At 34.7% G+C, this 13,616-nt stretch overlaps 1 protein-coding gene across 9 annotated transcripts in view; it reads left to right on the top strand.

Moving 5' to 3' along the window:
• The window catches only part of RANBP17 (RAN binding protein 17), a 275,746-nt gene that overhangs the window by 181,545 nt on the left and 80,585 nt on the right, over positions 1 to 13,616 (top strand). For all 9 annotated transcript variants that reach the window (XR_004314233.1, XR_004314237.1, XR_004314235.1 and 6 more), the window contains 2 exons: positions 3,246 to 3,319; positions 4,368 to 4,448. Coding sequence is in view for 3 of the 9 variants with exons in the window: in XM_032465107.1 (XP_032320998.1) it covers positions 3,246 to 3,319; positions 4,368 to 4,448 (155 nt within the window). In the remaining 6 variants the exon portion in view is untranslated. The remainder of the gene's footprint in view (positions 1 to 3,245; positions 3,320 to 4,367; positions 4,449 to 13,616) is intronic.

The following is a 13,616-nucleotide window of genomic DNA, read 5'->3' as shown; positions in this document are numbered from 1 at the left end:
CTAATAAAATATAAGCATCTTTTTTTTTAAAGGAAGAAAGGGAGGAATTACAGGCTAATGGGCAAAAACTAACTTACAATGTGTATATCTCTAATTATGTGAAATACATAACCAAAGGCATAACCATTTATTCAACTTTATTGTATCCTTCAAAGATGGATGAACAGCACAAGTGGGCTTGGTCTCTTATTTCTTAGATTTTTGCTTATTTTTCACTAAGATCAAATTGTCTTAGTTGATTATAAAATAAAAGGTTGGGAATCTGTGAGCTGAAAGTGAGGTTTTTTTCGTTTTCTTTCACTCCTGTGCCAGCTCCTATTTCTTTCCTTAAAATGAGTACATATTGTGATATAATTTCTTCTTGCTGTCATAAAAATTATTTTTGGTGGAGTGATGGAAGTTTTAGAAAATGTTGAAAACCCCTAAATATTGTGTTAGAATTTTTTCTGTAGGAAACTTTCATTGACTTGTGCTTTACGATAAACAATTTTATAGATATTTTCTCACTGGACAAATTACTTCTCACCCCCAAAATTATGTATGTCTGCAGTATAATTGCATTTCAGATCTTTGAAGACATTTTCACATTATCTGCATGTTCTCTGACTGATAAGGCTCCTTGGAAAACGTGAGACAGCCTTTTAAAAGAAATGCAGTAATCATACATTGATTTTAAATGACCCTGTCACACGTGAAAACAAATCAGATTGTTGCTCTTAATGAGCTTTTCAATTTACTATTCAGTAGATCAGATAAGTGGATTTAAGAGGTAATGATCCTGTTTAGTACTCAAGCCTGACTGTCAGATCCTGGTAGTGGAGAGAAATCCCTAGGGACAGAAGCGTTGACACAGTTCTAGATGGGATAATGGGAATCAAAGCTAATGGATGATAAAAGGAATGGTGCAAGTTACAAGGATAATTGTGGATTAAAGCACTGCCATGTGTCAATGTTGACTGTTTTTTCTAGTACCTTATTGGGTCAAATCTGATGCTTTGAGAAACTGTTTTGACAGCAGAGCACAACAGACCTGCCTGCTTAGCTTCCTCCTTTCATAAATGCCAGGGACACAGCAGAAAACTTCCTTGTAAGAACTGTCAGTAAAAAAATGTATTTAAAATGTTAAAATGTCTTAAACACTTAAAATCACATTTTATATTTTTATTATTCAAGGTGGCATAGACAAAATCAAAATCAGGTTAATTCTGGTCTTTGCCATTAAAAAAACAGCATTTGCAGAGTCTTGAAAATGTAAAATTTTGTTTTACAAAAATACAGAGTGTTGAGTGAGATGAACACCCAAACAATTACAGTGTGGAAAGCATCGTGCTAGAGGAATGGACCAGATACTGTAGGAGCATAAAGGAGAGGGCGACTCACACAGCCTGGAAAGGCAAGGAAGGCTTCAGAGATGCCTTGTTTTGAATGAGAATCAGAGGAAGAGAAGGAGGAAAGCCAATTCAGGAAAAATGAACAGTGTGTAAACTCATAGAGATCTGTAACTGCATGAGAAGCCTCAGTATTTCATGAACGTTTCATTATGGCTTCAGGTTGAGGGAAACAGTAGAAGATGAGGTAGGTTGGGGCCAAGTTGTGAAGGGCCTTGTGTGCTATTAATCATATCAGTATCAGATTTTCCATGGGACTCAGTTCACTCTCATTCATGAGAGAGGTTTTGGATCATGTTGAGATAAGATCATGTTTTACAAACATTCTTCCTTTGAGCCATCTATGTGCTTAAAGGTTTCTGATCATTGAGGGTTGGTGGTAACTAACGTCCCTGGGTTCTTTCTTCCTAGCTCCCTCTTCCCTGCAAATATGTTACAGTGATAGCTTCAGTCTTACAAGAGATGAAGGCCTACTCTTGTGAACAGAGACACAGATGCAGTAATTGAAATGCTCTTCTGTAGGACTCGGAAGTTAACAGAAGAGGCAACAGGAATTTGAATCTCAATTTCCCTTTCTTTCTCTCTCATCCAGCTTCTCCCCTCTACTCTTCTACCTCTTCTTTCATTTGCCCCCTCCTCTCCCTCTCACTCTCCCTCTGATTCACTCTGCTGGCCCGAGGAGCTTCTGGTCATAGGACTTAAGTCAAAACCCTGGAACACAAGCTTCTGGTTGTGTTTAAAATCCAAGTATGAGATCTCTGCAGCAAACAGCTTTCCTCCTCTGTATTACCATGTAACTCTGGATGATTTGTGGTTGTTCTGTGATTTTTTTTTTTTTTTTTTTGCTCGTTTTCACCACCTATGACAGTATATCAAGGTAGTATTTACATATGAAAAACAAAAGGCTGAGTGAGTGAAAGCTAAGTTGCCATACCGTAGAAAATAGGCAGATCACGAGAGAACGAGAGAACACAATCACAGGGGGTCAAATCAGAGAAGAGAAATCCCATACAGCTGGCGTCTGGCAGATATAACCTGGAATCACACCAGAGCATCAGGGAGTGTGAAGGTGTCAACCCACCTCTCAGCTTTGCCAGGCTATTTAGGGAATATTCCCATTGGCTGCCGGTGGCATTTTCCCACTTGAAGTGGGATATGTGTTTATAAGCTCAGTGTAGCTTGGGTTGGGACAGAAATGTTGCACCCCAAACTCCACAGCCAACACTCCCTAATTGGAAGCTTGGTGGATTCTCAGGCCCCGATGTATTCAGCAGAGAATCCCTGATCCTGGGATTCCAGTTGCAGCATGGAAAGTAAGACCTATCTCTATATTTGGGGGAGCTTATTGAGAGATATTTGAGGAGAATTTCTATAAATTCTTTAACTTCCTCTTATTTTTGCAATCCTTATTTTTACAACTACCTAACAGAATCCTGAATTATTTGCTGATTTGCTAAAATCTGGAACCAATGGAAATTTTTTTTAACGTTGGAGTCTTTTATTGAGGCACTCACTTTACCTGCAGATGCTCATCTTTAAGAAAGGGGTGGTTTGTTACCACTTTGAGAAAAAAAATATGTGGTATGCTGGGAATAAAATGAGTCTGTGAATGTGGGTTTGTGTGGGTGTGTGTATGTTTCAAAATAAGGGAAGTGCTTCCTGGAAGAAAAAGAGGAGGGTAAATCTATAAATTGTATTTTAAAAAATTTAATTCTTAGTTTGTTCTCCCCACTCATTTCCTACTTCAGTGTGGAGGATATAACAATGCATTGAATCTTTACATTTGTTCAGTTGGAATAGTCTTTTGAAAATATATGTTAAAGACAAAGTTTTTAACAATTAAATGTTTTCATGCAGGTATATGCCCGTATGTCAGAAGTCTTAGGAATAACAGATGATAACCATGTTCTAGAAACATTCATGACAAAAATGTGAGTTTCTGCTTTGGTTCTTTGATTTTTCTTTTATTGTTGTTCTGAACTAGTAGATCTTTATACTGTGTTTAAATCTCCTCATAAATACTAATTTTTAATAAAAGACTTTAAATTATGCTTTAATTCTTAGAATAGTAGCATTGTTCTTATTTGAAACTTCATTTCACATATTTAAAATTCACCATCCAAAAAGAATTATTTGTCAAGGTATCCATTCAACTGCAGTATGCAATATCAAAATGTGGTTTTGAAAATTTTACAGACTTTGACTCTTCAGTTCAATTGGGCAGCTTTTTTTTAATTAAAAAGAAAATGCTCAATTTTAAAGACCAACTCAAGATATTATTGCAAATTAGAATGATTGAGAGAGATTTGATTGCCTTCAGGCCGGGCATTCATTGATACCAGCAGAAACCTATGGCTATCAGAGACATAATCCGTGGAAACTGTCCTTAAATTATCCTTATAGTCTTAGCAGAATTAACTACTTTCAGGCCATAGACATAACTTTGTATACTTTGCCTAAACTTACATGCCTCCACTTGAAATCCTACTTGATCCGTATAACAGATAGATAGCACTGTCTTGCTTACAGATAAGAAAGTTAGATAAACAGCCATGATCATAAGAGGTGAGTTTTGGAGCCACAAGTTTGATGGTTGGTTTCTTGGCAGTAACTATAAGCCTCTATTTGACTTGCTTTGTAACTCCTGCTCTCACTCCCTAATAGGTTTGTTTTGGATACAAACTTGATGTTTCTTTGTGAAACAGTTAGACAACTTTTTTAATTTATAAAACTAAATTTATAGAATAATACACCATTTGGAGAGCAATGTTCATTGTGCATTGATTGTGTATAATTTTGTATACGCTATAAAAAGAATAGACTAGAAAATGTTCCATTGGAATTTAAACCCACTTTTCACTTTGTGAGATATTTGTGATTTAGGTCATCTAACTTACAGGAATGTATGTGTATTTCCATGTTCTCCCTTTGCAAGCAAATACTTTAATCATAATTAAATTTTTTTTTTTTTATGTTTAGTGTTACAAACCTTAAGTACTGGGGAAGATGTGAGCCTGTAATTTCAAGGACGCTTCAGTTCCTAAATGACCTTTCTGTTGGATATCCTTTTTACTATATATCTGATAATGTACATAAACAACCTAACAGGTGCATTCTATTAGCCAGGTAATTTACTTATTTACAATTTTTCTATTAGCCAGGTAATTTACTTATTTACAATTTTTTATTTTTTTTAATAAAAAGCCTTTCATTTAGCCTTATCTATAAATACATATTTTTGAAAGATTTATGTTAGCTACATAATATGAAGCATTTTATTCAGTGTCACAATTGAATTTATATAGACATATAGATTTCTAACTCAAGTTATGTTTATACTCACCCAGGTTTGTAAATGGATGAGAAAGTATGCGACTACATGTCTTAGTCCATGATTTTTCATAATTGTCAGGATGTTCTTGTTTCAAAAGAAAGCATGTAACTAGTTTTAAGAAGATAAAAATGTTTTAAGAATATTATTTTGTAAAAACTGAATTCCTTAGAGCCAGAACATTTCTTCAATGTTCTTCAATTGAAAAGAATATTATTTTCCTTAGTAAAGAGGCACAAAAGAGTAACAGAAAGGAAATTATAAGCTTTCTGACCACTTTGATTTCCCCCACCAAATCAAAATATTATTTACTCTAAAATAAGATTTCCCAGTACGCATTAAATATTTAGGTATCTACTTAGCAGATTTTTAAAATCTAAAGCCAAAATCATCCTTTCTTATTAGATTATCATTGATACTATTATATTTCAATCAATGAGAGAGAAGCATATAGATTATCTTTTATATGTTAGCTATCAAATACATAGGAGTTGTGAAAAATCAGTGTTGGTTTAGTTAACCGCTAAGATTAGCTGATGTTTTAATATGAGGACAACATTCTGAAACTGGGTGGCATTGGATGGAAATCTTTAATGTAGGTTCACTCCAGGAATATGTTTGTATTAGTTAAGTTTAAAATTGCGTTCTTTGGCAAGCCATAAAAGATTTCCAAAGTATTAGACACCCACTTTTGTGCTGGAATTTAATATGCAACTTTTTATTGGAAAATAATCGTCCTTGTCTGGCAAAATCCACCATGCAATATTTCTGTTAGTAGGTATAATGCAATAAAGACAGGGAGGGCTATTTATCACTACAAATTTTGAGGATTTCAGGATTCTTTTTATTATTTTAATATATTTCTTTGATATTAAATCAGAAAAATGATAAATTACACCTGTCCAGGCTGTTTTTCCTTTTTACTGGAAAGTGATGTACAACCCAATTCCAGTGGTCATTTTGGCTTTTTAAGATATGTATTTTTTCTTATTAAAAAAAAAACTCAACCTGTATTTTTTTAATAATAATGCTGAAATACTCTATTTCTAACATATGAAGTGGTTTATAAGTACTTCCTAGTATTGCAAACTCTGGCCTTTTCACAATGAATTACTTCGAGAGCATATTATCTAGAAAGAAGCCTGTGTTATTTTATAGCACATATCTATTGTTTAGATTTACCCTATTTTTTAGGTTGAAATTGAAATCTGATATAAAATTAATTTGATTTGTATTCTTTTTTGTATAATTTGCATAATGCCTAATTTATTTGTATCTGCTACTTAAGATGCTTTCCTATCACCTTTTATCTTTTATATTCTTTAATCCTAAGATTATAACCTTTTATTTTGCAAGTTACTTATTGCTTTTGAGTACTTCTTCTTGAAGTTAATAAAAAAAACATATTTTCAGAAAGCTTATTAGATAAAAGTTTAAAAGCTATAGCATTTCATACCAAAGGATAGGAATGATTTCAACATGGGTACATTGATTTATATTTTTTAACAATTATTTCAGGTTTGCATATTTAGAAATAGATATTAACTCAATTTGATTTCAGTGCTCAGTTATTTGAATTATAAATCATTATGTCCCTTCTAGCTGATCAGTCATGAAATATCTTTGAATTCATTTACATAATGGAATATGTGAGTGGTGTATCTTTTTCAGTGCAGTTCCTGGTTACCTAATGCATGTTTTGTTGTTTCTAATCGATTTCTTTATCGTAATGTGTTTTCAAATCCTGATTTTAAAGCAATACATTATTTCTGTGTTAAAAATAAGATGGCACTCTTCAGCGATAGAAACAGTTATGAAAGATAAAAATCATCACCAATTGGCCTCTATTAGTGGATATATTAATGTTTATATATTAATATTCAAGACACTTCTATTTAAAATACTGGCAACAAATGAAAAGCATGTTATCTTACTATAAAGTTTTTAAATGTTTCTTATTTTATAGTACATGTCTTCAAATACTTATTGTGTTGTTTTTTTCTATTTTTGTCGTCTTCTGAGTGAATCTTACTCAGTGTTTATGGTCCTCCAAGCCAGTCTCTGAACTTTGGTGTTCTTGTATCTGACTGCTTGTTTAGAAATTGAAATCACAAAAGATCCTCAATTTTAGGTGCTAAACAGCCTTGTATTTACCTGCCTAAGACAGTAGTCTCAGACTTCAGTGATTATCAGAATCACTGGGGTTCTTGTTAAACTACAAACTACTGGACCCCCTCACCCCCAGAGTTCATGTTTTAGGAAGTGTTAGACTGAGACCTGAGAATTTGCATTTTCAGCAAGTCTCAGGTGATGATGGTGGCTCAAGGACCATACTTTGAGGACTTCTGCCTTAAGTTAATTAGAAAATAGAACTGAATGTTCTAAACAGAAAAGTCAGGTATTTTCCCACAGACTCTTCTCCAGGGGCATTTATCTTCACTTGGAAAAGGCAGCCTTGACATTTTTAGAAATAGTCTGCTTTTCTAAATAATAATGTGTATGAGGAGGCTACTGTTACATTAAGTCCCCTGATTGATTTTAACTGGAGAGCCCTGTTGCATTTACCCCAAGGTTTTTGTTGGTAAATTTTGGTGTAAGATTATTGTAACTTTAAAATCCAGTGGCCTTTTTGAGAGAAAGTTTGTTTTCCCATCAGATTCGTTACATGGGGCCTGTATGATACATTTAGCAAGCATATCTAGTTACTTTTTAATGTTCTCTTTAATTTTCCAAGAGTAAATTTCAAGAATTCCAGATTCTAAGTAGCTTTTCTAACATGCGCAGGGTTGAAATGACTGTCCTGGGGCAGCCCTCCACAGTCAGGTTTAGTTTTTGAGGATCTTCTTCGTGCTCTGAAATGTCTTCTAGTCGTAAATTCTGATTTCTGTCTAACTGGGAAAGGAGTAAGATTGTTCAAGTGATTAGAACAAGGAAGCTGCCAGGAAAACTGGAGAGAGACAAAACTGGGTCATACAGAGCAATCCAATAAACTTACTTATTTTAAATGCTGAGAAAAAGGGAGAGAAGTGTCACATTTCACCCAAAATTCTGTTTATTAATCATTGTTTTAAATTTTTCCTGCTTTGAAAAATAATTGTCCAGTATTTCTATGGCAATTCATTGTTTACTCAAATTTATAGCAGTTCCATGTCTCTGGATTTCAGATAGACAATAATGAGAAAGGTGATTTCATTCTCTGTTAGGCCCTCTGTTGGTAGCTGCCCTTATTACATCATCCTCAAAGGTTTGAGAAAACCCAAAATGTCTTTAGCTTTTCAAAAGCAGACTCTCATTAAAGAATTCTACATTAATTCATTAATTTGTCCAAACTCATTTTACCCCGTTGATACTGTTAACCTCAACAATTCTTAGGATGAATAATTTTTTCATGTTACTGCAAGACCACATACATAATCACAGGTCCCAGTACAAAATGAAAATTTGGGGTGCCTTGTTCATAAATGATTAAGAATCTCAAGACCTTGGCAGCAGAGCATTGAACCAAGCACAGGCCCTTCTAAGCACAGGCCCTTCTAAGCACAGGCTCTTCTAAGCACGGGACCCTGGGCCAGTGCGTAGTCTGTACACCCGTGAAGCTGTCTGCTAAAGAAAGAATTCCTTTCATTTGGCCTCAGATTAACTTTCTAAGACTTTGAGACTATCTCCCTTAGTTCCTGTACACCAGTATTTGGTGAATATAAATCCTATTCACATGCATCATAAAACTATTTATCTATTTGTTTATTTCAACTGTTTTCATTTTGTAAGCTGAAGACTCTGTTTTCTGGTCATGCTACTTGTCAACAAGATTTTTTTGCAGCCCCAAACCTTTCTTCCAGCTTCATTTGTCTTGTTTAGCTTGTTTGTTTAAGTACAACAACCAGAGCTCCAGCCTTAGATTTAATATTGAGTAAGAATAAAATAGTGATTTTTAAATTTAATTCCATACTTACCTGAATGATTTACTTTATCTTACTGGCCTCTTTCAATTCAGCAAATACTAGCTAAATGTTTGCTAAATACAGGGCAAAGGACAAGTGAGATACAGACCCTGCCCTCACAGATTTTAAATCCTAACAGAATTGATCCTGATTCCATACTTCCTTTCTTACATTTCTCCTGAGAGCTCAAAATCCATTGTTTTATTAATATAATTTCTTTTTCTTTTTAAAACTGTAGCTCACATACTAATTTTCTGAAAATCTACACATTAAAAATAATGTGGCATTTTGATATGGGGGCTTTGAGGGAGCTCTTTTTATTCGGGGTCATTTAGTTATGGTTTATATATAAACCATTAAATATTCGAGTAATGTGCAAACCAGACATCCTCACCCTGTCACTGATCTTCCCAGCACTGGAGTGTGAATCCTGAACAAGGTGGGGGGTCAGAAAAGAGTAGAGGGAAGGATGTAGCTCAGTGGTAGAGTGTGTGCTTAGCATGCACGAGGTCCTGGGTTCAATCCCCAGTACCTCCATTTAAAAAATAAATAAACAAGTAAACCTTACTACCTCCCCCCCCCAAAATTAAAAAACAAAAAACAATACACACACACACACAAACAGAAAAACAGCTCTAAAAGGTGGATGGGTATAGCTCAGTTGTAGAGCACATGCTTAACATGCACAAGGTCCTGGGTTCAATCCTCAGTACCTCCATTAAGACACACACACACACACACACACACACACACACACAAAGATACAAAACAGGAAAGAGTAGAGGATGAAAAATAAAACGAAGGTCTAGAATGAAATACGAGTGAAGGATGAAAGTAAAATTGAGTATGTCTCTTACAGGAAATATTTAGTACTAACCAGTAGTAATTCTGCTTTTGTGAAACAGTATTAAAATATATTGCTTTATTTCAGTGAATACCACCATCTCCAGATGGTTTTCAGAATGTTAAATAAAACTAGTTTCAGCTACATCCCTCAGGCATACTTCTATTAACGTTTCTCATCAAGAGAAATGTTGATTTATTTCTTTGTTTGCTATCTCTTGTCATCCTTGGAAAAGTCATCCCATAATTTATCTATTTATCTATAAATAGATAAATTTATTAATAAATAAATAAATAAATTTTTATTTATTTATAAATAAACAAAATTTATTTATATTTGTTTTTATACTGGAATCAAGTATAAGAATCTTCTCAACTCCTCTTCTGTAGCCCACTAATGCAGCCCTTCACTCAGTTCTTTGCAGAGGCTTGCTTCACAAGATTTCCTTCCTTGAGTATTGTTTGATCTGATCATTTCTTGTCCCAAAAGCCTAGAATCACTTCCACTTTCTTCTTGGGTCAAAGTAAAATTATTGATTTAAACTTGAGTCCTTTAATGGTACTTGACTTACTGAGTTCCCATAACTAATTTCCTGATCCACCACTCAACCACAATTTGTACTTTATGCTTGGGCCAAGGAAATTTATTTTTCCTTCCCCTTGACACCCTTCATTATCTTTCACTGAATCACCACTTATGCTATTCTCCTCATTTGACCCATTGTAACTCAATTAGTTCTCTTAAATTTTCAGGTCTTGCTAAAGTAGAGTCATCCTGAAATAGTTATAACCCTTAGCCACTGTGTTAACTGAAAGAACACGAACAAGTCATTTAATTTCTCCAAGGCTCAGTTCCTTCATCTGTAGAAAGGGAATATTATCTGTCTCTTAGGGTTTTGTAAGGATTAGGTAAGATAATATATTTATAAAATATATCTGTATTCTCTAACTATAATAAAACACCTACTACCACTGACCCAGTCACATAGTAGGTCCTGTTAAATACTTCATTTTCATTTCTATCATTTATTTTTCATAATGTTCTTGAGCACCTAATTCTTATCTATATTTCTAGGGGTGAATATAATGTAGCCCAGGGTTGGCTAGTTCTCTCTCCTATTATGTTGTAAATTATAAGAGATTTGGATTCTTTTGTTTCCTTTCTCTATTGTTTCAAAAGTTCATCACATAACAGACATTTCAACATATTGTTTCCCCTTCTATTGAGTGACTAAGCCTTATCTCTTATTCCTTGTAAGTGATTATTAGTATCCCTTAAGATGTTTCGTTGGGGTTATACCTGTTTGGTACAGTAGGGTTCATGAGCATAATTCTACTTTTGAAATAGCTAAACTAATATTTCATTAATTACAGTACATACCTATCCTCTACCTACAGTAATTTCTAACGGTTAACTTTCTTATCTCTGAACTTTCTTCTATCATCAGGATCTAATTCTGTCTGTAATATTTGTAAATATTTATGGGTTTTGCAGAATTGCCCAGATCAGTACCATCATCTGCCCTCTTGTGCTTAGTAATATCATGCATCTAGTACTTTGCTTCTTTGAGTCAAAAACAAGTTTTTTCACATTTTACCTCTTATGTAAATAAAATGTCTTGTAATTGATGGTATTTTTAAACTTTTTCTTTCTTAGTAGCATGTATAATGGTAATATTTTTATAGGCAGTTGTGTTTTAGGATTGATGAAATTTGGTAGTACTCAATAAAGGCTTGATATCATGAATTGAAGTCATACTTGGCATTTCTGTGCCTGTTAGCTACTGAAGTATATGGTACTCTTGTAACTTAAGAAACCAGGTCATTCTCAATTTGGTTAATCTCCTCTTAAAAGGATACAGATTTTCAAAAATTTTGGCCACCTCTAAGATATGCCATTCTTTTGACTTTTTCTTACCTTTCTCCATTTGTCATATCAGCAAGGTCATTTTCACCTTTGTCAGTGTTTTCATAGCCGCATGGATACAGACAGGAATTTTCTGAGAATTCTGTTTTTGAGTTAGTGTTAGGCTATGGAGTTTGCTCAGTCGTGGGTGTGATGAGGCTCACTAGTGAATTGATGCCTCCTAGAGGAACATTTTACCTGTCCTCTCTGGGACCTAGTTCCAGTTGCAGTTGTATCTCAAGAAGCTAGTGATTTCTGTAGAATCATTTGGCCTCTTTAAAATCAAATGAATGTATACAGTGGAATACTACTCAGCCATAAAAAGAATGAAATAATGCCATTTGCAGCAGCATGGATGGACCTCGAGATTGTCATTCTAAGTGAAGTAAGCCAGGAAGAGAAAGAAAAATACTATATGATATCACTTATATGTGGAATCTAAAAAAAAAAAAGGACACTATGAACTCATCTACAAAACAGAAACAGATTTGCAGACATAGTAAACAATCTTATGGTTACTGAGGAAAGAGGGTGGGAAGGGATAAATTTGGGAGTTTGAGATTTACAAATGTTAGCCACTATATATAATATATAAAAATACATTTTTAAAAAGTTTCTTCTGTATAGCACAGGGAACTATGTTCAATATCTTGTAATAACCTGTAATGGAAAAAAAATATGAAAACGAGTATACGTATGTATATGCATGACTGGGATATTGTGCTGTACACCAGAAATGGGCACATTGTAATTGTACTTCAGTTTTAAGAAATATCAAATGAATATGATATAACCTAGTGAAGAGAGCTGCTTCTTTCAAGTCACACAGACCTTTGAACTTTGGATTTGAATCTTGACTCTACCATTTATATGTTGCGTGTGTGACCTTTACTAAATTGCTCACTATTTGAGACTTCTGCTACTGTTGCTGTTACTGTTAATCACCATTACCATGTGTACTGTTGCCAACTGTTGTCAGCAGGCCTCTGAAATCTAACCTAGGATTACACCCAACTAAAATGGTGCAACTTACAAGAGCCCTAGTCTATTAGAGAAGAAGAATATGAAAGTATAAATACATATAGATTATATAAATGGTGTATCCATCTACCTTTTTAAAAAAAAAACATTAAAGATCCTCTTAAGGGCCATAGCTAGCTTTGAATAGAATTCATATAAGGGAATATAAATATTCAGATGAACTTTCACTTTTTCTTTTATTGAAAAAAGTGAAACTTTATTCTTAATCATTGTTTTCTTTAGAATGTAATTAAAAGGCAGCGTGGCTGGCCTTGGTACAAAGTGCACAGATGCAGTTCTGCAGAAGATGTGTCTTTGGCAGATGAGATTCTTCCTGTGAATGTTCTGTTTATTGCTAACATAAATATTCTATTGTCAAAACATGACTTGCTCTTTATTAGCAGCACTGACAGGAAGATTCCTATTAATGGCAGCATTCTTATTACCCATAGACCCTGTCACTTTTAACTTTGCAATTCAAAGAGAATTGTATTTGGTAATTACTTAAGATATTTCTTAACTTATTGATCCCCACCCCTGTTTAACTGAGTGAAGTTTGAGTGGCAGTTCTTCTGCTCAGTGATTTACACTGGAGCAGTCATCAAATCTGCATCTTTGTAAACAGGGGAAGACTTGCTACCTATCACCCTGATCTTACTGCCCTTCAGCCTACCAGACACACGCAGTACACTGAGCACCCACTGAGGAAGACGCATAGCTGTGGCCCCTGCCCTTAGACACTTTGCCATCTAGTGTCGAGGTAAGCCAAATACACAGTTGTTTAATACACAACTGCAGTGGTTGCTTTAGAGCTAGAGGGGCTTAATCTGAATCATACTAGTCGCTTATCTGTTGGAAAGTTTATATTCCATAACTGTTAATTCTCTGCTTCTGTGTGTCTTCCTCCCTGATTCATAATTGGCAAAGATGGTTACATCTGATCCTCACAAAAATCCTTACAACCTGACAACCTCGTTTGTTAGAGAGGGAAAGCAAGGCTCAGAGTGGCTAAGTGCAGCAGTCAGACTCACCCCACTGACTGAGTGGCGGTGTAGTCCGGCTGAAAGCCCACGTTTCCTGACTTGTGTTCAGTATATTTTCTTCTCTTTTACACCCACACCTGAGTGACTAAACTTTAGAATTAGGCGTGTCAGTGCCACTGTACAGAGGCAATATACAGAGTTCTG

The sequence above is a fragment of the Camelus ferus genome, chromosome 22 (genome assembly GCF_009834535.1).
Source record: "Camelus ferus isolate YT-003-E chromosome 22, BCGSAC_Cfer_1.0, whole genome shotgun sequence".
NCBI classification, from domain to species: Eukaryota; Metazoa; Chordata; class Mammalia; order Artiodactyla; family Camelidae; genus Camelus; species Camelus ferus.
This window is presented reverse-complemented; position numbering and strand designations above follow the sequence as displayed.